Source organism: Serinus canaria, chromosome 1 (assembly GCF_022539315.1).
Source record: "Serinus canaria isolate serCan28SL12 chromosome 1, serCan2020, whole genome shotgun sequence".
NCBI classification, from domain to species: domain Eukaryota; kingdom Metazoa; phylum Chordata; class Aves; order Passeriformes; family Fringillidae; genus Serinus; species Serinus canaria.
In genome coordinates this window covers 45,192,240-45,217,664 of record NC_066313.1, presented here as the reverse complement: position 1 = coordinate 45,217,664, position 25,425 = coordinate 45,192,240, and the positions used below count along the sequence as shown (strand labels likewise).

General features: G+C 40.3%; 1 protein-coding gene across 2 annotated transcripts in view; it reads left to right on the top strand.

Annotated features, from left to right (window-relative positions):
• The first annotated feature begins 8,180 nt into the window (after positions 1-8,180).
• The window catches only part of ATP8A2 (ATPase phospholipid transporting 8A2), a 278,317-nt gene continuing 261,072 nt past the window's right edge, over positions 8,181-25,425 (top strand). Inside the window, exons 1-4 of one of the 2 annotated variants that reach the window (XM_009102837.4) lie at positions 8,181-8,320; positions 20,426-20,525; positions 21,137-21,235; positions 22,111-22,156. In XM_009102837.4, coding sequence (XP_009101085.3) covers positions 8,220-8,320; positions 20,426-20,525; positions 21,137-21,235; positions 22,111-22,156 — 346 coding nt within the window. In that variant the 5' untranslated portion in view covers positions 8,181-8,219. Of the gene's footprint in view, positions 8,321-20,425; positions 20,526-21,136; positions 21,236-22,110; positions 22,157-25,425 lie in introns of those variants that run through there. The other variant, XM_018908513.3, reaches the window with a different exon arrangement.

The following is a 25,425-nucleotide window of genomic DNA, read 5'->3' as shown; positions in this document are numbered from 1 at the left end:
AAAAGGAATTAACTTCTCTACTGACTAGTGATGCGTCTTCATCCTTGGAGTTTAGCTGACAGTTGTGGCTATGAAGCTTGAGGCAGAATAAGAATAGATCATGTGCAGTGTTATTAGTTCAGCATTATCAGCAGAACCTACTTGGTTTTGATTAGGTGAGAAGGTACAAAATTACTTGTGAGATGGAGAAGAGCTATTTTAGGCCAATATTCTTCTTGTGGTCTCACCAAGGTTGCATATGAGGATTGTTAGAGGGGATAGAAACATTATGCCTTTATTTTGTCACTTCAAGAAGCAAAAAAGAAATGCACCAAGGAGACTTAAACTATAAGTAGCTGTAGGCACCTTTGCTTTCCCATACCTGAGTATTCTGCCATTTGATTTTTTTGCTTTGAATAATATCTGTCATTCATACAGAGATAGGTTAATGTTATTGTGTGGATCTGCTTCTTATCCCTTCCCTCAGTAAGAGTTCTGTTCTGTCTCTAGAAATATGTAGCATTTGTGTGTGAGTGCATCTGAATCCTCTTTGTATACAGTTTCTGCAGAACTCCTGAGGTAGCATAATTCTGGTTGCTGTTGTTTAGTTCTCTGCAGTCTCTAATGTTCTGCTAGGAACTTATTTTGTTTGTTTGTGATAACATTTAGCTACTTCATTCAAGTGAATTTGAGCATATGCAAAAAAAATCCAGGCTCCAGCTGTCTCTGTGGCATGCAATTCCATTTACAATTGGAGGCTGCTCTTCAAAAGCAGCAGTGTTTTGTGCCTTGAATTTCTTAGAACTAACAACTTCCTAGTTAGTAATTTAAAATTATTCAAAAAGATCTTTTTTTAGTGTTGTCAAATTTAGCCTCAATCTGGGATAAACACAAGAAAATTGACTAAACTTCACAAGGAACATACTATTCTGTTCATGCTTAACATTAACAGGGCCAAGCAAATGGAGTTCTGGTTCTCCTAGTTTCTTTAACCTCAGTGGTTGCTTTTGCATCAGCTGAAGCTACAAGAAGTCTTCCATAAATGTGCACAGCTCAGTGAAGTGAGAGCTACTGATGCTGCGTGTGTGTTAACACAATCATGTGTGAGCTACTGATGTACCTACGCTGTGTCTGTGCATTTATTAGAACCCAGCAGTTCTTCTGTAGCTCCATCCCACAGGCAGACTGCTCCTCCTTGGATTGACCAGTATATATCCAAGCTTATCTCCTGGCTTAGCGGAGCTCCCATGGCACAGCAGCATTCTTTGCAGCCATCCTTGAAGTTCACTGTGGGATGCTGGAAGTCCATGAGCATTATCCCAGTGGCTAACTTTCCTGTCCAACAATAGCCTTCTTAGTCTTGTTAATTTTGATAAACAACACACTGCATAGCTGTAAAGAGGAGGGGAGAAATTACAGACCTGTGTCTGTTTACTTTCCTGTGCAATATCTGTTAGCTTGATTGATGACAACTTCCTCCTTGTATCTTGGAATCCAGAGAATAATGTTCCTTTGGTCTTCTCTGGTGCTTCTGAAGCTTCCTTTGCTTTTAATATCCTTTTGGAGCTACTGTCTCCATCCATTTGTTTATTGGTCTGTATCTCACATAGAAAAAAATTCCTATCTTCAAAACTGAATCACTGCTGTGCATAAAATAGCTGTTCTTTCTTGCTGTGCATCGCTAAAACATCTGCTACAAAGACATTGATGTCTTTTTGTGCTCTGACTTGAGCAGGGGAGTTATCCAAGAGCTTTAACTCCCACTGTCCTAAGTTTGACTCACAGTAGGACTGTTCCAGAGCTACATCAACTTGCTTGAGCTGAACACAAGGTTTTTTCACTAACAGTTTAGCTGTTGACAGATACAAATTCAGAGTAACTTTTAAAGAATAAAATCTTGTTTGAAGAACTCTCATCTGTTGTTTTTGCTCACTTACTATGCTTTCAGATTTTCTACATGCAGCTGTTTAAAAAAAAAACCACCAAAACAAAAAACACCCCCAAACCATAAGAACCCCAGAAAATCCAAACCAGCAATAAAGGCACTTGGAAGATGTACCTACCAGTTGAAAATCAGACCTGAGTTTACTTCCAGCTTTTCTGTTTCATATTGTCTTTAGTCTGTAAGAGAAACAGAACCTTCCCTGGAACTGCACATAATGCTGTTTGTGCCTTTCTGCATGAGCTGGTAAGTGGAGGGGCTTGAACTGACTGAGTAGTCCCTTGGATATCTACAGTAGCATTTCAGCAAGTAACTGCACTGATTTGTTGTCCACTTCTGGAGTTGCGTGGTAGCAAGCACTTTAGTGTACAAGACCTTTTGTAGGGCTCCTAATGGCTGGAATGATGGAGATGGACAGAGAGCTCATGCTCCAGCCTGAGAGGTGTTCCCTGATGATAGTCTGAAGGTTGCTGTGCCTGTATTCTCATGGTTTGTGTCTGTTGAAGCTAACAACCATTTCTGTCACTAGAATTTGTCATGGCCTCCTTGTGATCCTTGATGGAAGTATTCTTAACCCCGTAAGCTGATTAGATGCTACTGGCTCAGAAGCTCAGTGCCAGTGAAGTCCTGGGTGAAAATGTACAGTACTTGGCTCCTTTTTGCTACTCAGCTTTGATATTCCCATGGAAATCCTCCACTTGTTACTGTCATGTATAAAAGATTGGTTTTAGTAAAGGGAAGGTCTGGTTGGCCTCAAACTGCAAGGTACTCTCTTGGGAAAGATGAAGAAATTTTTAGAACTGCCTATTAAAATTGACAGGATTTGCTCACATTTTCATACTGCCATCAAAGTTCATTGAGTACCACACATGTTAACTGTACCCGCTGAGAGCTTTAAGTTCTTAAAAGATAAATATTAGTAATATCTGTGGTGCTGTTTACAGAACTGAAACAGTTTGCAGTAAAACACATCTAAAACCCCGTCTACTAAATGTAACTTTTTAAAATAAATATTAGCTTTATTTCTTGATGCAACTTGCTTTACTCCTAAGATTTAGGGTAAGTGTCATTTGGGCAGGAATCCTGGATGATATTTGTTTCTCCTTTAGTAAATGAAAGAGCCACATCATTTCCAGTAACTTAAAGCAGAACAGTTCTTGCCTGGTTCTTGAGAGAGCTGAGAGGTGGTTTGCAACTTTGTATTTTCAAGGCTGCTGCTATTATGAACTCTGGCAGTTGCATGCAGATGATCTAAAGATATCTTAATTTGCAGGACATGGATCTACAGTGAAGGAAGCATATTTAAAATTACTTTTGGTAATAGAAGAAGATAAAAGCTCCACTGTGAAATTTGCCAGATCTTCCTTTGTTTGGACATGAGGATGTCAGAATGTTTACCTACAGTGTTATGCTGTTAAACACTGGCAGTTTTCTAAATTCCTAAATTAAAACCGTAACACTGTTCATCAGGGGTTTTTTCATATGAACTGGTTATAACTCAAGGTCAAGATGTCCCAGTCCTGTGGAGCAAAGCTCTCTCTGACCTGGTAGCTGAAGTTCATGCCCTGCATCCCCTGTTGGCAGCATGCTCTGCTCTGCCTCTTTGAAGCACCTTATGTGCTTCTAGATTAACTTTCAATTGCATTTCTGTTGAATGGTGAAAGCAGCTAGGGGAATAGTGCAAGAAATAACACATTTCAGGTAAAACGAAGTGCTTCAGAGTAATTGTATATTAACTTGTTGGCAATTCTGAAGTGCAGAACTTCTCATTTGGTGTCATCTTTGGTACTCAGTTTGTGATGGTGAAGCTGTGGAAAGATGTTATCCCTAGAAAGTGAGCGTGTTACTGAATCTGGGTAGCTGGTTGAGAGCCAAATTTGCTTTCCAGTGCAAGGAAAAGTCTAAACTTATCTGCCAGTTCTCTAAATACAGCTCTTAGCTGTTCAGGTGTTTGCTTTGATAACTCTTTCTTTGAGGCTTGACCAATAACAAAAATGCCATGTTTTTTGTAAATGAGCAAGTTTGGAGGCTTTTGGTAAGGTTCTCTTTCACTCTGAGGAAAGCAATTCAAAACTGTCTCTTAGTACAGTTGGGAGCATACAGGGAACTTTGTGTGGCTACTTAAACTTTGACTTGTGACTGTCAGAGCTTAGAATCACAGACTGCTTGAGCTGAGAGGACTCCTGGAGACTGTAGTGCAACTCTGCTCTCAAATAGGGGTAGCTTCTTCACCTCAGTGTACTTTTGCTCTTTGTTGTGCTGGATCCTAGTCCTGCAAACAGTGTGCAGAATCAGAAGTATGATTCTTGGCTGGGAACACTCTCAACACTGCTTTAATTCTAAATGGCATGAAGCCTTTGGTGGACTTCTTTACAAACCAGCTGTTTCTCATAGCTTTTGGTTCTGGTGTTTTGGTGAAGGGCTAAATTGATCTAAAATAATTTGTTCTTAAAAATAGAACTCATGTTTGAGCAATCAAGCACTTCACCAAGGTAGAGGTAGTAACTAGCTGGCTGATCTACTTACGTGAAAAGCAATAAAATTTTGGCATGAGTTCCCTTGTGACTTCTGACAGTTGACAAGCATCCCAAGTGACTCATCTTTCAAAACACTACAGAGTTCACAACACTTTATTTACTCAATCATGCAGAACTATGACTGTTGGTGAGCAGACATTAAGGAGATAGATACATGTAGAAAAATGTCATCTTTGCAGGACCAGTGATGTAAGAGTATTAAACCATAATTCATTGCTTTTCAAGTGATAATAAATGCCATATGAATTTGTCAGGGCATGAAGTCTGGTTTCTCTTAATAATGAGAGAAAGCTATAAAATATCTTTATTTTTGTCAAGCTTTAATCCCATCTAATTTTAGAAGAAACCTCGTTAAATATTGTGAAGTAAGCGCCTTGAAGAAATGAATGGGCTTTTTATAAGGGAGTTTTTAGCTCAAGTCTGACTCATTGAACTTGTAAAGTACAGTGGGAAGCAGTATTAAACTCTTGCAGAAAGTGTCTCAGAATTGAAGCAAGGTGTATTAGACAATGTTTAAATTCCACAAGGATCTTAGTTGAGTTGTCATTCTTGAAGACGCTTAAGAAACAGGTAGTTGTGTCTTTGGAACATGGTTTAGCAGTGGACTGGGCAGCCAGTGCTGGGTTCATGGTTGGACTTGAGGATCTTAAAGGTATTTTCCAACCTAAACAATTCTGGATGCAGGCTTAAGATCAATGTGATTAGGGCATTCAAAATCTAATGTAGCTGAACACATTAACTAGATCAGACGTAGCTCTTCTAAATGAAGAGGCTATGAGATAGTGGTCTGTTATTAATACTACTAATTGAAGCATGAGTAGTTGGATGCAAAATAAATTGCATAGCAGTGTTGCAAGTCCTAGGAAAGGTCCAAGTCTTGTGGGAGACAGTGACAAGTTGGCATGCCCTTAAATGAAGCCAATGAATCTTATTCCTCTGGACACAGGGAAGTAAACACTGCTGTGAATGAGAGCTGCTGAGCCTTCAGTTTCAAGTTCCACAAGTGTTGGAGGTGGTCAAGTCTGCTGTGTTTACCCTTACAGCCTTTCTGAAACAAAAAACAGAGGAGAAGTTACTTTTGCATGGCTGAAGTGATGACCTGCATGTGGTCAGGTGTCCTTGAGGGGGATACTTCTAAAGGAGGTGTAACCCCTGGGACTGCTGCCCACCAGGAGGCCCTCAGAATCTCAGGGCTCCTTAACTTTTTTGGAAATGTGGTGAAAGGAGAGGATCTACAGCCAGTAGTAAAGGCCACTCTCTGCAGGCTTTTGGATATGATCTGCTTAATAACAGGGGAGGGAGGTGGAAGGCATTCCTGATAGGCAGGATTATTGGATAATCTTCCAAAATGAGCATTATTCCACTAAGAGCTGAAGCAGCTGCCTTGAGCCACTTTCAAAACCCAAAACCTTATTACAGCTGTTTCTGCACACTTGTAAGTCTGCTTTGAAAATATTTCAGTGCATCTAAAGAATGAGACCAACTGTCCCTGAGGCACCTGCCTTGAAGAGAGCAGCCAAAAGGATAGTACGTTAATTAAACCTAAATACCTCTGAACTTCATCAGCTGTATTGACTCAGTTAATCCTTAAAGTTGTGGGACATCTTCATAATACTTTGCAGCAAGGAGAACTAGTCAGCAGGAAGATTTCAATCATCAGAGAATGTTATGAAAAAACCCCAAATAAGGTCTCTGGACAAAACCAACAATTTTTACAGTGTGTTTGTTCTAGAATAATTGCACTTCTGTTCTGGCACTTGATTAGGAAAACCGATGAAAGCTGCTTCCTTGCACTTAATGCTCTTAAGAGTATTGTTGTTTGATCTCCTTTGCAGTTACGCAACATGAAATCAATGGGAAAGGACAACAAATATCCAGTAGTGCATTTAGTTCTGTTTTTCTGAAGGGGAAAATATCCATTCAGCAAGGCTGAGTGGTCTTCTGTGTCATGGCAAGGTTCTTCAGGCTGAGTAACTTAATATAGTATCATAATGGCATAGCCTTGCATAGTCTACGGTCTTCCTATTTCCCTTTCTGAATTTGTCTCTTCACAAAGTAAAAATCATCAAGCTGGCATATTTTTGCTGTCTGAATTGGTATCAACTGGAATGAAAGAAAATCAATTATTTAGCCTCGAACTTGCAAGTCAGCTTAATGTCACCCAAGTATGATTTCACAGTGTGCAACACTTGCCTCGGGCAAGCGGCGGTGCTGTTGAAAGCACATCGGTCTGTTAATTACATCGGCTTTATCGGCCCCGCAAATGTTGTGTGCATGACCGTGGTGTACGAGCAATGGGTAACGTTGCCCTCCAGTGGCTGACTCCTGGAGAATCCCGAGCCTGTTTGCACTGGCAATACAGAACCAAGGCTTGGGAAGGTCTGGGGTGAGTGGGATGTTAGCTTAAAAGTGTGTTCTGTTAAACAGGACAAGTTTTCACACTGTACAAATACCTAGGTGTTCCATATGCTAAGGTTGTATAGGATTGAAAATTTTCCCTCCAACTTTAGTTAAGGAGCATGTAATTTCAGGGGCCTCTCCCATTCATTGCAGGAGTCCTTTGTAACCACTATCTGATCAGATCAGCTTGTTGCAGTATCATCTTAGCTTCATACAGAAATCAGAAATAGGTTTGGCTTTACAGTAGTTTCACTGCTTTACAGCTTCACAGGACAGTTTATTGCTTCTTTTAACCTTTGAATGAAGTTCGCAAATAACGCTAACATAACACCTGCACTAGATTTTTATGAAACAATTTGTCATACACTTGTCTAGAGCTACCTGTGCTAGCTTGTAAGTCCATGGCTTATTTATGAACTGGTAAAGTCTTATCTAATATATTTACAGCTCAAATAAATTAAAGTATCTCCATGGCTCAGGAGGGAAGGGGAGAGAAATAAATCTGTCTCCACAACTTCGGTAATGTTTTGAGGCTTGACAGAGGGAATAGCTAGCTCCTTTCCCTTATGTTTTTGCATTCTTTTAATGTAAAAGTAAATAAGGCTTATGGAACTCAATTCACTCTAGACCAGTGGGAAATGAAAATTACTTTATGCTTCTGCTGCTTAAAGTCTGCACGTGTAAAGCACGACAGTCTTTATTTATCAATTTAGTCCGAGCCTTAGCTTTTAGGGCCGGACTTCCCAGATGCCCGGACTTCCCAGTAGCCCCCGTTCTGTGCCCGGGGCGGGGGAAGGCAGCTCGGTCCCCCCGTGTGGGTCTGGGGGAGCTCTGGCGGAGATGCTGCCCCGCTCCCTGAGCGCGGCTTTGGGCTCGGGACGCGCTGCGAGCGGGCGGGCAGCGCCAGGGAGCCGAGGAGCCCCGGAGCCCTCGGCGGCGCGCAGGATGCTGTCTGCCTCCCTCGCACGGAGCCTGGGCGGCTGGAGGCGGGGGATACGGGCGCGGGGGGGCCGCCCGGCGGGAGCGGCGCTGGCACAGGCGGGAGCGGGGGCGGCGCTCCCGGGGCGGGGCCCGGCCCATCCCCGCGGGGCGCGGGCCCCGCGCTGTCCCCGCCGCCAGCTGGCTGCGGCCGCCCCGCCGCCCCCTCCCCGGACACGCATTATTTACAGCCGCCGCCGCGGTAAACAGCGGGCAGGGCGCGCTCGCAGCCGCCGCCCACCCGCGGCCCTTCCCCGCGGCGCGGCCCCGGAGCTGCCGGCCCGGCTCCGCTGGGTGCGGCCCCTCGCTGACCGCCTCCTCGCCGCGCTCTCCTTGCAGGACCTGTCTGTTCCACCTCGGGCTATAAGAAGGCGGATGATGAGATGTCCGGAGCCACGTCCGCGGCGGATCTGGACGAGGCACCAGCCCGCACCATTTACTTGAACCAGCCCCAGCAGAGCAAGTTCCGCGACAACTGGGTCAGGTACGGAGCAGTCCCTGCTTCTCTCTTTACAGGCGGCAGCCGCACATCGCGCAGCCGTGCGCTGGGAGGGCTAGGGTCCCTCTCCCTCGCCTCTCGGCCCTACCCACGCCAGGTTTCAACACAACAAAACGCGTGTCCGCCGGGGCAGCTGGTTTTGTTGTCTGTGCTGGCTACCAGGGTCTGGCCAGTGCACGGGCGAATCCAGCAGCAGTAAATGATGAGCTGCTGGCCTCGGCAATAGTGAGAGCAGGGACCTGGTAGAGCTGCGTGGGCAAGATGCATGAAAAGGTATTCGCTTCAGTGGGGCGCTGAATTTTGGAATAACAGGACCTACTCGAGTATTTCTGGATGCAAGGGTTAACCCGTGAAAATTTCGTGGGGGTTTTGAGTAGAATCCAGTAAACTCCATGAAGTGTCCCCTTAAAAAGTAGCATTTGGTTGAAAGAACAGCTGGGCTAAGTATGTAAAAAATGTATGGAAAAGGAAGGAAGAAAAGAGAAAGTACATCCAACAGGACAAGAATGACTACAGAAACTACAAGCTGGCATCCCTATGCGTAAAAGGCTATGGTCCACTTGTGTCTTTTAATTGAAGACCAAAGGTAATTTTCTTACCTGTTTTAAAGTAGGGGGGTGTGTGTTAATACTTCTGGTGGTATGATTAATGCCACCAGTGTTGCAGTTTGGAAACACAAATAACATGGACTGAAACATGGAGTACAAGGATGCATAACGTGAGGAAGTTGTGGTGGTGCTTGCCACGCTTGCCTGGGGTTAGCTGGATGAACAGATGGCTCCTGTCATGACTAAGGAGGGGCATTGTTTAGCAGGCTTCTGTTCGTTAATGCAGATGTTTTGGTTATTGTTCAAAGAACAGTTTACACAATGAGTACCTTAATGAAAAGAGAGGAGTTTTATATCCTGCTGAAGTGATGATTTACATTATCTGGTTTATTGTGTGAATTACCAAGGGCAGTTCTAAGAATATCCTCTAGAAGGGTGCTGATGTTCTGGGCACCGCAGCAATTTATTTATAAGTGGTTTCCTCCTCAACTTTAGCTTGTTACATATTTGTCTGGGCAATGGTTTCGGAGCAGTTAAAATGATACATTTTGTCAGTATCTTCCTTATTCTATGTGGGTAGCTATAGTGAACGTTTTCTTGCTTTATTTTTCCTAGACTCATTGAGGGAAGAGTTTAACACTTTCCTGTGCACAGATTATTTGTGCTTTCCCTGCTTTAATAAGGAAAAGCAGGGAGTAGAGGATTGGCAGAATCCGTAGTTTAGGTTTTCTAAATTTTCTATAAAAGTAGTGTGTTACTCTGCTACAAAAAACTTGTTCCTGACAGTGCTGTTACTAAAGAGCAACTGTGTCCAATTTGCTGTCTGGAAGCCATCCCCTTGTACATAGCTGTACAAGTTTCTCAATGCCTTTTCACATCTTTGCCTCGTGACAGGTAAATTTTGAGTCATAAGAAATATTGGTGTGTGAGGGATAGGACGAAGTGCAGGTAGTGTAATAGCAAATTTAACAATAGAGATATTTTCGTTACCTGATTAAGAACCTTAGCTCCTTAGTGTCACTTGGAAATTAAGTTGATTTTATAATGATTTACTGCTGCTTAGTAAGAAAGCTTTGATCTTTTCACTTTTGAAAAGATCAGAGTGATGGACATTGCCTGTACTTTTTCCATCCTCTGGATTAGTTTTCTTCCCTCAGCCTGGTGGGACTGAAGGCAAAGGTGACTTGAGCTTGCAATACCTGGGTAAGGAGGCCTCAGTTGTTGAAGTATATTGGAGTTTCTCTTGAGGAACTGCAGTTCTCTGTTGCCTTTGGACTTTCTTACTTAACTGTATTCAGCTTCAGAAATTCATTCAGCACTGGATTTCTCTTTACTGATGGATTTGCAGATGTTTTGTCTCCCTAGGAAGCATCAGTGCACCACAGAGCAAGATGCTGGGTAAGCATGTGAACACCTGTACGTAAGGGCTTGAGGAAAATTAAACTGAAAATAATAAACCAGCTTATTTTAATTTGTGTGAGTTCAGACTGTCATATTTTTGGTAGTCATTAAGGATTCTCTGAATAACAGTGAGAAATTGTGAATGTTCATAGGAAGCTTTCTAAATAAAGGATAGTGTGAAAATCTTGCTCAAAACTAAGTAAAATACAGCAAGAAATGGAAGTGCAGTGCCATGGAGGAGGGTAGGTTAGTGGTATAGCTTTTTGTGTAAGATGTTCTAAATATCTTGAGCTGCTTGACTTTTTGTGGGTAGAGAAGCACTATTGAAAGTGAATTCCAATGTTTGTGGGAGCATAAAGAGAGACTGATTTTGGATAAGTTAATAAAAATGGATAATTATCTTGATCCCACTTCTAAGTAGTGTGTAGTGCTGTTGCAGAAGTTAAGTGGATGGCAAGGTGGCACTAACGCTTCCAGAAGTCTTGGAGTGTGAGGATGTAGAAAGAAGAAACACTGCTTCTTTCTCCAGGCTCTCTGGCATAATTCAGAAATGGAAAGGTTTCTCTAATGGCTAAATTTTGTGTTCTTGGAACTTTGTAGCAAACTATTTCAAAACACAGTGCTGTGTGTTACAGGCTAGATTTAGCTTGGCCCTTGACATGTGCATAAATATGGCTGTCACTGTTGTTTATTGTACTGTAGCAGCAGTGATTACATCTGTAGAAACACCTCTTCTGCCTGTCTTCAGTCCTGTTCTGTTCAGTTTGAAAAAATTTATGTATGTTTTATATTTTGGTCTTTTTATTAAAAATTTTATTTATGTTCCATTTTCAGCTGAAACCTTCTAAAAGCTGAAGCATTTTAAAAGCTTTGAAAAAATGTCAAAATTAATAAATGCTATTGCATTGTCCGACACAGCTGTACTGCAGCATTAAATGCTTGTTATTGTGAAAGCTGACTAGTACCTGTTTGGACATATCCAGCATACAAAACTTAAACACCCATCTGTTTAACCAGAACATTTCTGTACTTTTAAGTGCAGTAAGAAATGAAACATATATGTTGAGGAAATTTACAGTCTCTCTACAGAGCTTTGTGTCACTTACTGTGACATTTGTGCTCTGGAGCAACATGCTGTGTACTGAAGCCCTGCTTCCTGGGAAGTGGCTGGACATGTCTGCCAGTGGGAAGTAGGGAGTAAGTTTTTGTTGTCCTTTGCTTTTCTACATGACCTTTGTTTTATTAAACTGTCTTTATCTTGACCCATGATTTTTTTTCCCGTGGTATTTTCTGTCTCTTGTCCTGCTGAGAAGAGGAATGATAGAACAAATCAGGGAGTACGAAGTGTCCAGACAAGGTCAGCCCACAACAAGATGGGAAATAAACTTCCCTATTGCTTTGTAAGACCAAAGGAATACAGGTGGAATATGGTGCTAGGGGCTTGAATGCTGTGTTAATACTTCTGAGATGACCAAAATAATGGCATGAACCGTTTTCCAAATGTATCCTCCATGAAGACTGGATATTGTACTTGAAGTTAGAATGTTCTATACGTTTTGTTTTCTTGGAAATGCAGTTCCTGGTTATCTCATAGTAATACAAGAATCTACTCTTATATCAGTAGCTTGTTCTGAATGTATAATAGTACTGTATTAGGAATTTCTTTTAGTGCATTTAGTAAAAATCACCAATAAAGTGATTTGAGCCCCTCACTTGTTGCATTTGTTAATATTGATGCAAAAGAGTTAGACTTGTGGTTTATTAGTCCTGGAGGAACAAGTGTACTGAGAACTTCAAGGACATTAGAAATGGTCTCCAACTTTTTGAAGATGGTGGAGTTGCTTTGTAAATGTTGCTCTAGGTAATATTCTTCTATTCCAGGCCTGGTAATGCATCCAGGTGCAAATCTGACTTGCATCTGAATCAGGACCCCAGGTGCAGTCTCAGCTTGTGGCTTGAGTGGTAGGTTGGACAATCAGGAAGGACAAAATTCAACTTTTTTTTTTGAATGGATCTTGAATCCAGAAGTCTTGTTCAGTTTTCTTATCAAAGCAGACTTTGGTGGATTGATCTCTTAAGGAAGTCCCAAAAGTTGCATTATAATATCCAGAAAATATTCAGTTCAGAGTATTTTCCATATTTTTCCATACAGGCAAAAATGGAGTTCTGATAGATAATGAGCAAAAAGTCTTCAGCGTTTATTTTAAATTGTACAGAGTCTTAAAACTCAAGTAAACAGGTGAGAATCAATTTCTCCTCATAAGGCAGAAGCACTTTGCATGGGGAATTTAGCCCTGAAGACTGTAACAAGGTTTCTAGTGGAATCAAAAGACCTGTATTAAACAGGCTGCTGTTATCTGTGGTTCTAGACTGTCCCATCAGTGTTTGCATGATGCTTGCTGCTGACAAAAAGATTGTGTAGACACAATCTTTAGTCTTCATTTTATTTCATGTGTGTCACATTAAATTAAGCCAAGTTGCTTAATTTAATTTGTGTGTAGGTACTGTAGAAGTCAGTTGTGATTTAGAGGTGTGCTTTTGGAATGTGTGGGCAGGTTCTCACTGGTGAAACAGGAGTTGCTGGTATCACTAACCAATTAGTATTGACCCTTGAAACCTGAGTAGTGTTCTCTATGATCTGTGGAAATGTGGATTGTAGTCTGCTATGTGCAGGTGAATTTCTCTGCACTTTGTGGTATAGCCCAGCATTCATCCTGCACCAAAATGTTTTCCGTGTTCTTAGGTAAAAATGCCTCATTTTCTGTTCAGTTTATTCTTAGTAGAGTTCAGGCACTGGCCATTTGTTTTATTGTGTTAGATTTGAAATACTCTTCTGTTGTCATGTGAACAGATTGCTTGCTTGACTGCAGAACACCATTTTGAAATTCTTCAAAAAAGGGATGTATTTATAATAATCTGAATGGTACAAGTCTAATCATGTGTTAAAGTAATCCTCTAACTCTTTTTGGTTTTAGGTAGATAGTATTTTTAAGTGAAGAAAAACTATACTTAGTGTAGCATAGGTTTTTAAATAAACAAAAACTTGTTTCCTGTAGTGCAGCTGTTGATGATACTGCAATCTGCCACAAAGAAAAAGGCTTGGGTACAGCTAGAGAATGATTCTTTCAGCCATTAAAATTGACTAAAAGTACCTGTTATTGTATGCCTGGTGTTCTGTATAGAGATTATACCAGTGTATTTGAGGCTGCTGCGTCTTTGGTCTTGGGCTATTCCTAGGGCAAGAACCCCTGGACAGTTAAATGTTTTAATTTTGCCCAGATGAAATGTCTGGATGAAAAAACCCACAGATGTGGAAGTGCCCTTTCGCCTGCTTCATGCTGAGCTCTCTGGTATCCTGAAGTTGTTTGGGTGGTTTGTGGCCTGATGAATTTCATACATCAGCAGTAGCAACACAGCAGGTGAATTAAACTGGGTCCCTTTTTTCTCTTTTAGATCTCTCTGACTGCCAGTGGTCTGTAGAAAAAGGTAGAAGAGAATAAATTATCTTAAGTTGACCTAAGTAGAGTTTAAGATGTGTAATAACTGCATTCCACATAGTTTCTGTGGGTTGTGAAGATAATTAAATTTCTCTCAAGACTAAATATTAATTTCTTCTGCCAGTCCCCTGCCTGTCACTAAAATAAACACTGCTTTAGTTGTGGTGACATTTAGAGTTAAAAATTTGCTTTAAAACTGAAGCTAGCACACTAGCTTTTAGACAGCTAGCTAGCTTATCTGACTTGTTTGATTTCTTCCCCACCCCCTGCCCAGTCATCTTCACATCAGTGCTGTGCATTTAAGTGGAAGCTATTCTGTGTTTGCACAATTACTAAATGTGGTACTAAACTTATTTTATTAGACAGTAGAATTTTGAGGTTAACTGTGCTGGTCAGCTGTTTTTATTGAGTTTTACTTGCCAGCAGGGTTACTGCAAAGCAAGTATATATTACTGTAGTGATGACCTCCACTCATGCTGAAACAATATCATGCCTTCAGAGCTTCTAGTACTGTTTCTAAACAGTCTTTGTTTAAGGTATTTGTTACTGAAAAACAGCCAGGAATCTGTTCCCCTTTTTGTAGAGAACTCATGGAAAGGCCTTTTCTGTTTGCATGCTTTATGAAAAGCCTCCAGGGTACTGGATTTTGAAGCAAAAGTGCACTTGCTTCTATTAAATGTGACTCGTGGTCTGGTTTTCAGGTTAAACTGAGTGTAAGCTGTTGTGGCAGTGCCTACTCTGTATTAAGACTGAGCTACTGTAGGAGACTTTGCTAGTGGAAATAGTACTTGCTTTGGTAATTAACATCAATTACATTAGTTGTTGCAGTCTTTTAGTACTTATGTATGGCAGTAGGGCTGCTGATAACTGGGGCAGAATAAAATACTTCAGGTTAGAAGTTCTAAAAAAATCCTTACATGGTTAGGAGGTGATCTTAATGAACTAGAAAGTAATGGGATTGTTGTGCTTCAGTGGTCAGGAGTTCATAGTGCATTTTCATGTTCTTTTGTCTTAGCAGTGGTCTGTCTCTGTAAGGGTAGGAGCTGAATTGGAGCCCTTGAAGATGAGCTTGTTGCTGATGCAGCTTTGGAGGAAGTGCAGGTAGCTCAGGCAGGCTGGGTTTGTCAGCCTGATCATCTTGCTCCTGAAATGGAGCTTGTGCACAAGGGTAGGTAACACTACTTGCCTGCTCAGGCACTGGAAACCACAGAGGATTGCACTTAGCCCCCTACCTTTTTATTGTGTGTTGATGTAGGAGGCACCATTCAGGATGTGCATGACTAGAAAATAATGATGTAAGAATGATCTGAAATGTCTGTGCTAATTTAGATTTTTCCCTTGTGTAAAACACTCCTTGACATTAGTGGCTGGTTGTCTAGCTGACAACTGTCTGCCTTTTTTTTTTTCTTTCCCTTATGAGACCTTGAATTTAACTTGAATAAACTGTTTTTCTGAAGTGTTTTGTTTTCTTATTTCAGCAGACCCAAATTATTGTGGCCCTCATAAAGCAAGTTCTAATGGTACTTGATTTGCAGGGAAATTAGTGGACTGTGTTCATATGTCCTGACTCTAAATTTTAAACTTGTATGAAACAATAATTTTCTTCTGAATCATATGATTTGAGGAAAGAGGGCTCAGGGATTCTGATATGTGATCAGTTCCACCCATAACAAACAAGGGGAAGTGGTGTTTTCCAAACAGTGGTACCTTTAGTAGCTTTTGGTGGGAGCCCATACTATAAATGAAGAAAGAAGGAATGTGGGGAAATGGTGAGGTGCTTGAGATGAATATTATCCCACTGATAAATTTTCTTCAGCTGGAAGCTGCTAGAATTGTTTTCGGTCAAAGTTAAAATTGATTAATTCTAATACATTTGAATACTCTCAATCAATTTCATTGTCTGTGTGGATAATTTCAGACAACAGATTCATCTTCTACAGTTTCACTGCAGCTTTTTGGGAAATCTTTCAGGGTTTGATGTTTCAGTCGCTAAGCACAAGAATATCCCTTACACCCATTTCCTCTTTGACAATATATGAATTTGTGTATGTAAAATACCTTTGGTATTATGGAGGAACTGTAGCAGAGTAGGGAGGGAAAGAAGGAAACAAAATAGGCACTTGGACTGTGGACAGGAGTTGTCCCAGAGCTGAGTGACAGATACAATGTGGTAATTCTTGATTTTGTTTTTTTTTTGTCTTGCTCTGGCAAGCTTTAAGCAATGATGTCTTGCAATATTCAAGTTGTTGCACTTTTTGCTATGCAAGAGCAAGTCCTACTCTTTTCATGCTCCTCTGTTCTGCCCTGAGCTCAGGGACTGTCTCAGGTATTTAGGCACCACATATGCTTTTCTTGGCTGCCAGAAGTGTACAGCCATAAACAGAGCAGTGAAACCCTTTCTGGCTGGATCTTTCTCTGTAAGAGCTGTAGTCTTGAGGATTCACCTGACAGGGCAAGGCTCTTCAGTTGAATTGGGGGCTGCATTTGTTCAGGCTCCCTATTATAAAACCAGGGTATCTAGGACCTAATTTTCAGTCAACCAATAATAATTTCATAGGCATATGAGTAATTGCTTCTTATAAGCCCTCATAATGTATTTTTTGGGAACTTGTAAACACTTGATTTTTGTCTCTTTAGCAAGTTTCAGGAAAGTACAGCATCTTCCCTATGTGCAAGGAGGTAGATGACCTTTCACTGTCATATGCATGCCAATGCTGAAAACCTTGTTTGTGACACTTGGGTTTAGAACAGCCTTCTCAGTATTCTACATGGCAGCAGCTTGTTGATGAGATGTACCTATAAATGTGCGTTCTCTGTACTCAATGTAATAGCTGAAGGTTGTTTTTTCTGTTAATGTCTCTTGAAATATGTAAAGCTTGCTGCTGTACCTCCTGCTGCAAAGGTGACTGCCTGGAGGTGGCTTGTCATGCTGCCTCTGTACATGAGAGCTTTAGCAGAACCTCAGATGCTGATTGTCAGTCTTGCTATTAAGTGTCGTGTGCCTGGCAGGACCTTAGCATGCAAACACCATTCCACTCAAGACACTATTTGAGCTCTTCAGTCAAGCACCTCAGCTTGGGTTTTCTGGGGTTTTTCTTTTCCTTCTCTTTTACTGGGCATCTGCCCTTTCGTACGTGTTGATGGACACAAAGCCTGTTTGGTGAGAGAAGGGTTCAAGTCTGTAACATTCACTTTAATTACCCAGCCCTTTTGCTGTGGTTCAGGTGTCTGTGCCTGGCTTTCTTAGTAATTGTTCCTGCAAATTGATGTCTGTTAAAAGCACCAACATCAAGTGATACTCATTCTTCAGCTCTTGGAGAGTATTTCAGGTATGTGAAGTGTGGCACGAGTAGGTTTGTGTCAATGCTGTCTAGGAAAGGACAGGTTGTTGTACTTGTGACCCCTGGAAATGGGACCCATGTATCTCAAGGAGGTCCTGTTTTCTTAATCATGATTGTCCTGAAGGGGAAGTTCATCTCAGAGTTGCCATTCTAAAGGAAGAGGTGGAAGTGCTTTAGATGGCTGACTGGAAAAGTGCAGACTGTGTTCAGCTGCATATTGCCAGCACACACACATGTCTCAAGAGAGTAACTGCTCTGCCTCTGTTGCTGACAGCCTTTGCCTCTTCAACCATTAGTCAGTAAAGTAAAACGTGACTTTATAAAATGGTTTTGGGAAACAGGGAAAAAGGCAACAATGGGAGTGGTTGTGCAAAAGTTACCTATGAATAAATAGAGGAAATGTACTGAAGAACTGCTACTGAGTTCCTCAGGGCACTGTTTGCTACTTTTGAGTTGACTGTTACAAAAATTACTAGGTAACCCTTGGTACTTTAGTAATATGGTAATGAGTTCAAGTATGTGAATGACACTAATGTTTTGCAAGTTACACAGTGATTGCTTTCAAAGAAGTCTCTGCACTGCCCTAGGAACAGTGGGGCCAAAGCCAGCTGTAGTCAGGTGTATCCAAATGCACTTGTTCCTCCTGTCTTGCACAGTGGTGTAACTTGAAACATGACTTATGTGAATTAACTTGCAGGAGTGGAGGAGACATCTCTTCTAATGTTTGCACACCTGTTCAACATTTGAACTTGTGTAGCTAAGTGAGATTTGCATAGGTAACAGCTGTTGCTTGAGGAGAAACCAGTTTGTTGTTTGTTTTCCCCGTTGTGCTTCCCTCCTCTACCTGCCTCAACCTGTTTTGTGAGCTGCAGGCCTTGTATTCTCTGAGTTAACATGGCTCTGACTGGGGCTGGTCAGAGAGCTAACATGCCAGTTGTATTTTTAGTGACCAAAACTGTGCTATGAGTGAGCTGACTCAAGTTTTGACCTGTTCCTCTGTATATTTTGACTTTCCTGAGCTTTGGTTATCATGAAGTTATAACACATCTATCTGTTGTGAAAGAGTGCAAGAGGTTTTTTGTTATTTATAAAATAAGCATTGTATTTATCATTTAAAGAACTGCTCTTCAGAGCTAAGTCAATTGCATGCTCCTGCCCAGCTTAGACTGCTAGTTACGTTTCTGTAAGAAGTTTTCTTTTTGAATAATAACATGTATCTGCTCTTTATTCATACTTGTGGTTGCTGTTCTGACCTGTATGGTAACAGCTGACTGTGCTTGCCTCTAATTAGAGCTGTACCCCTTTTCTGTGGGCATCTGTCAAGTTACTTAAGCAACAGAATACATGGAGTGACTTAGTACGTACAAACCTCTTTCAAAAGAACCTTCTTGTGTTGGCATTAACATAATTGTTAGAGTAAGAATCATGTTTGAGCCAGCTAGCTGTGAAGTTGGTAGGTGGTAGAATGGTGTTAATAAATGTTTCAGCTTGGTTGCAGTCAAATTTTTTTGTTCTTGTAATCATAGCAATGTGATACCTAGAGGAATACTATTCTCATAGAAAATCTGCTGTTGCTTGATGTCTAATTAGTACTGCTTGGAGATATTGCTTCTGGGTCTGAACTGTGAACTTGATTAACCCATATTTTTAAGTCACAACATAATTCTGAGATGTGTGTTTAATTATGTTCTGTATTAAAGGAAGGTTATTACACATGAGACCAAGCAAATGTGGCTTAAAACAACAACAAAAAATACTTAGAGCTGGAAGAATTTAACAGCATTTGAAAGAAGTAATTTTATATAAAGACTGGACTTGCTTTAAACCTGGATGCATGATTTCACTCATTTGGATTAGTAGATATGAGCTATAATTAAGTACAACCATTTGAAATGTCTGTCAAATATTATGTTGAGTATTTAAATACTTGATTCTGGTGAGCAGTAGTTGCAATAGAAATGGATTTTGTAGTTGCTTGAAGAGGAAACAAGGCAAGTTCTTGAGATAAGATGTATCTTAATTGTTTTTTAATTGCTCTTTTTTTTAAATTGCCCCACTGATTTTTCTTTAGTGTTCAAAGTAGAGCCTTTTAAAACAGGATGTGCCTTGTTACTTCTAGTTACTGTTTGATTTTGAAAGATGCAGTAGTGTCTGGTTAGATGGCTTGGACTTGGGGATGGGGCAGATAAGAAGGAAAAGAAGGTGGTTAAAGGAATAAGCTGGAAAATAGACTTAATGGAGAGGTGGTCTTGGCACTGCCAGGAAATGTCAGTAAAACAGGAATTGGGAAACAATTTTTCTTTTTTTCTTGAGAGCCAAGTATCTTAGCATTTTAAGTTCCTTGGAAATACAAGCCTTATTAAAAAAAAACCAAAAAACCAAACCCAAACAACCCAAACCAAAGCAAAACCAAAAAAAACCTCAAAATGAAACCAAAATCACAACACCCAAACAAAAATGAAGTCTCAAAATTTCTGGTTTTGCTTGTTGGGCCTTTCCAAGGCATACTGAGCTGCAGGTGCTCAGTTGTTAAAACTCCAACTCATGCTAATGGCCAGTAGTTCAGAAGGTGAAGGTTCTATGCTAATGGTTAAATTATCATGTCAACTTTGACACTTTTTCCCTGAAGTTGTACTCATGCCCATTTGATGTTGTACTCATTTGATTTCATGTGAAGATGACAAGAAACTATGTAAGGCTAGTTAGTGCAGTTTGGTTTTGTTTTAAGGTGGAAGAAATAGTAGTTATAATTCAGTTACATATATGTATAAGTTACAGTATTTATATATATATATAAATAGGAAAAAAGCCAAGAGCCATTAATCTGAAAAAGTGTATATTGTTCTGGTGGATTATTCATAGCTGAGTGTAAGTTATTCTGAAGTAGGAAATGAGACATTTTAAAAATGCATTACAAAATTTCTAATTTCTCTCATTCAACTCTGCCTCCCTCAACATTTAAATTGAGAGGTAAGCTCCTGATCAAGCACTTGGAACTGAAATGAAAGCTTGCCTTTTCACAGTGCTGAAGTTTGGATGGTGGTAAATTGTCTGCTAGTTCCTCCAAAAACAAAGGTACCGGTGATAGAAGTGGGCCTGACAGCCTTCTGGGTCTGTGTGATGCCTTTTTTGTTTGGTACAGCTCCTTGTCATAACCAATGCAACTACTTCCTTCATATTCTAAATGTGTCTTTACTTTGTTATCTTTGAACTGCTTTCTAACAGTGGCTTTTAGACTTTTTGGTCATGATCCCCACCTGATATTCTGATGAAGTACTAAGATGAAAATCTTCTACCCTGCAGCACAGCCAAGTACAGCGTGGTGACATTTCTACCTCGATTCCTGTATGAGCAGATAAGAAAAGCTGCAAATGCATTCTTCCTCTTCATTGCCTTACTGCAGGTATTGTTTCATTGCTTTCCCTTGTTTATAAAATGAAATGGTAATGTAGTGAAAGTTATTTCTGTTGTTATGCATAACTGCAAAGCAATTCTTAACCTTCCTTTAATAGTAATATTAATGGGGTATGTAGTTGCTAGTTGAAATGGGAAGACAGCTTAGAGGCTTATTTCCATGTAGTTTGTAAAGTCAAACCTCTTTTATTCTTAATAAGTGAAAATTAGTGGTGTCATAAAACATGGAGCTATTGACCATTGTGAGAAAAGAATGTGTGACTTTCTTGTGAAACTTCTGCTTAGTTAGTTCAAATTATCACTGCTTCCATGTGAAGCAGTATAATTTTCTTGTAGAGAGAAGAGAAATAGAATGAAAGGCATGTACAAAACCAGTATCTTCTTACTTTGTTATTGTTTCTTCAAACCTACTTGGACTGTAGGCTAGTTTGCCCACTGAAATGGAATATCTGTGAGGCACAAATCACACAGTAAATCAGAGAGCTTTGTGTTCTGTCTTCTGGGAGCTTTGCATAAAATTCTAATTGTACCAGAAATTAATTTTAAATACAGATGTAAAAGGGGTCTCTTATATAGAGTCTCTTTTCCCTTTGTTCACAGCAAATTCCAGATGTCTCTCCAACAGGAAGATATACCACCTTGGTGCCATTGCTATTTATTTTAACAGTTGCTGGCATCAAAGAAATCATAGAAGACTATGTGAGTATGATTGATGAGGGTAGAGATGAGTATGATGGGGAAGGCTGTGCTAAAGACCAAATGTCTCAAAAGCTATAAAATGCCATAAAGCCGTGCATCTCTGGAGTCTCTTGAGTCATTGCTCAACAGTAGCAAAATATTGTTTTGACTTTCTAAGTGCTTGACTTGAATTTCTGTAATAAATACTGAAAATACACTGAAATCAAGAAGTATTTTCATTATAGTTGGTGAACAAGAAAGCAATAGAAATCAGGACATTTGTTTCTCCCTCTTCAAGCTTGCTTATTAATGCTTTTATTAGAAAGACAGTGTAGAATCCTGACAAATATGTGACCTTTTCAGATTGTCTTGAAAATGGGGGTTGGGGGGAGGCAAGCAGCGTAAGGACAGAGAAGACTATTTTGGGGAAAACCTGCTCTATCTTGCTTGAATACTTTACATCAGAACAAGGTCTTTCTGCTTTGCAAAGTACAGATGAGTGAAATCATTTGGATATCAGTCTGAACAACAGCATGTAGAATTTATGTGCGTGAATATTTATCTAAATATTGTGGTCCTTATTGTTCCTTTTGTTTTTCTTCAAAAAAACTCTGCTTTGAAGACTTTTTTTTACCACTGATATAAAGGTTTGAGTATGGCTTCCAACACAGGGACTTTCACTTTGAAGTTTATAATTATACTCTTTATACTCTTTTACAAACCATTTGAATTTAGATGATCTGTGACTTTTTAGAAAAACAACAAAAAAAAAAACCTGTAAAGGCAAAACGAATCCAATGTATCATCTTGCAGTTTGTTGTATTTTTAGCTCTAATCCTTCTCATACTTGTGATGAAGTGTAATGAGGTGTAATGAAATGTTTTGTTTCCTTACAGAAAAGGCATAAGGCAGACAGTGCAGTGAATAAAAAGAAAACAGTAGGTAAGACTAAACAGTCTTTAAATATTTAAAATGCAAATAGCGAGTGCTTACTTTTGAGCAATTCTGTTGGTTTAATGGTCATGATGGTGAGGAATGCATATCTTGTGCACTAGGTACTTACCAGTAATTTAGGATTTTACTTTGTTAAAGGTTTCAGACTGATGATTGATGGCCTGATACTTAAGGGAGAAGCATTGGGAGAATTACTGGAATTGATAAGTTGATGTAATTTCAAGGTTGTCCAAAGTTACATAGTTCTCAGCTCCTCCAAGAAAACCAAGCAATTTTTACCTTACCAAACTCCATCCTGATTAGTCTAACACCAAAACATCCCAAACTAAAAAAGCCAACAGTCCCCTGAAATGTTAAAAGCTGCTGTCAGAAGAATTTGAAGTCATTTTTGGACATGCTGCTGCCCTTTAAATATAGTAACTCTGGGGATTTTTTAGCTTTGCTTTCCTGAAGTGTCACTGAAAGAGAATTTAACAGATATCCACTAAATGCCCACATGTATCCCTGAGGTATGGACAGTACTTGTCACTGTATGCCTGAAGATATCACTGTCATTTTCTTCACCTCCCTTAACTGAAAACCTGTGCAGAAAATAGAAAAAACTTGTCAATGGCCAGCCAGTGATTGCCCTGTGCTGTAGTCAAAGCAGCTCCATGTTCCCGTGTTGGACAGTGCCACTTCTTCTGCTCTGTACAAATGGGCAGGTGAAATGGGAACACAAGGACTTGAGCTCCAAGAAGAGCCCCTTCCTCCCAAGCACAAATACTTGAAGTGTCAAAAAGCTAGAGGAACACTTAAAGGAACATGGGGAAGTGAGCAACCTGCTAGTTCCATGCTTCAGATAGTCCTGCAAACATTATGTCTGTTTTTTTCACTGAGTTTGGTGCTTGAAAATTTGTGTTGATCATTAAGATTGTTTATTAACACACATCAAAAGGCATTGCTTTGTCAGTTCTCCTAGGTAATGTTTCTACAAGAGTCTGGGAAGATATTTCAAGTGCAAGAACAATTAGTCATAAGCAATTGGCAATTAAGGGGCTGTAGCACAACAGGCCTTGTTATGGCTGATATGAAGGATGGCCCTTTCACAGGTTGCAGAGGCAGTTATAATTCATTTGTAGGTAGAGAATGTGTGCCAACAAACACTTCAAGGGACGTTTGTCACAGTCATTGTGGAAAGACAACCTTAAAGAACACAAGGTGTTCTAATGGAGCTAAGTGGAACTGAGCACTTGAAAGATTATTTGAGTTCAGATTTTATTTTTTACCTTTGAATACTCTAAATAAATTTTCAATCTGATACGTAAAACTGTATCCTCCTACTTCTAAGGAGGGATGCTAAAGAGGCTTATTCTTGAGACACATATTACCAGAGTGAAAAGATAACTTGGGTTCAGAGTGGGATTAAGATGAAATAAATTTAGGTTCTCTGTGTGCCTTTAGGTTGCTCTTCTAGCTGAGTGGTGTCTAATCAATGCATTCAGTTTGGAGAGTGTTTGAGCTCACTGAGAAGCAGATGCCTGCAGTCTGCTTGGTTCTGTTCTGAACTCCACTGCCTGCAATGGCTGGTTGCTTACTGCAGGAGCAGTCATGTAGGCTTTGCATTTATTTTGTTTAGGTTTTTAGAGCAGCTGTGTATCTTCAAAGTGCTTTTCCTGTTTTAAATTTACCATAGAAAACATCAGTTTGCTTTGTGGAGTGGCTTTGGGATGTAGGAATTAAATTCCCTTTGGAGCAAACTAAAATTGAAGTTCTGCCCCAGGTGAGCACTGAACATCTGCATTAGGAGGTGGAGTGTGTTTAGGCTCTGAGCCAGTGTTTTTTGTCTTGGATGGCTTCATGTGATGTCTGTGGTGATGGCATTAAATCTAGGGACCAGACTTCATATAATTCCAAGTGAAGCCCCTTAGCAGTGTATTGCACAGATATAGAGAGCTCATTAATAATTGTTCTGATGTATTGGTCCTCCCATTGTGAATTACTAGAATAAGTAATGAGCATTTAATATTGCATGGGATGAACTCAAATATTAGACAAGCACAGGGCTAGGAAACTCTGGAACAAGACTGATGGGAGATGCTTCCCCTTCAGGAGTCTCACTTCAAATGGCCCTGCATGTGGCTGTGAGTGTCAACATTAAGTCCTAGATCTGGAACTGTGTTTTGGTCTTGGAAAGCCCTAGATAGAAAGTTTATATTGAGACTCTCTTTTTGAGTTGAAACAGTCTTTTTAGGTACTTGTCCTTTGTTGCTTTAACCAAGTACCTTTTGACAACGAATAATTCATCAATTTTACCCTACTATAAATATTCTAGAGAAGACATGTCCTTTTCTGTCCTTTGGAGTACTCCTATAAAACTGGGCTGAGCAGAGTAGGAGGTGTGAAATTGCAACCCCAGAATTTCTGAACTGCTCTATGTCTAATGGCAGCTTTCTCTTTAGACTGTGGGATTATCAGTTTAAAAGGAAATAGTTCAGTAATAGAAAAGAGCTTCAGTAATTTGGTTGGGTATTTGATTTTAATCACTAAATTGATTTCAATAAGCATTGCAAGTGAAATTGTTCTCTGAAGTAAATTGCTTTCCAGACCAGGTCTGTAGCACTTGATGCTGCAAAATACTTTTGTGTCTGAGCATACAGCATTGTCAACAAAATGTTTACTGAAACGTCTCCAAAACTTTCTGGTGGAATAGGGACCTGTCTAAACCATGGCACAGGAGATTCTGAGTGTTGCAACTCCTCTCTGAAGGTTTGAGTTTTGAGTCAAGGCTGCAGGTATTTGGCTTTCCCCTTGAGACTCTGGATTCAAGCCTTCTGAGTTCTGAACTAAGCAGAGCTCGGCTAAACAGCAGTGTATGTGAGGGATGGAAGGGGTGCACCAAAACTGTTCTTCCCCTAAACTGCTGTACTTGTTTGGTTGAAGGCTCAGCTGTTTTTTGACACATCACTGGCACTACTTCTGTTGCTGCCCACCCATTTTTTGTTAAATAGTTTAATTCACTGCAGTCCATTCACTATAATATTAAATATCAGGGTTCAGTGCTTCAGTGTGTGTGGCCGGAGAACAGGAGTCAAGAGACATGTTTCTTCTGCTTCATCTAGTCTGACAAGTCTTGCATTCCTGTTTGTGGAGTGGCATATCCTGGGTAGGATGGCCAAGGCTGTATTCAGCAGAAATTTTTTCTGAGAATGTGGTTTTATTTCCAAATGAGCCACATGTATGAAATGCATTGAGCTGAGAAGATTGTTCGTATTCAA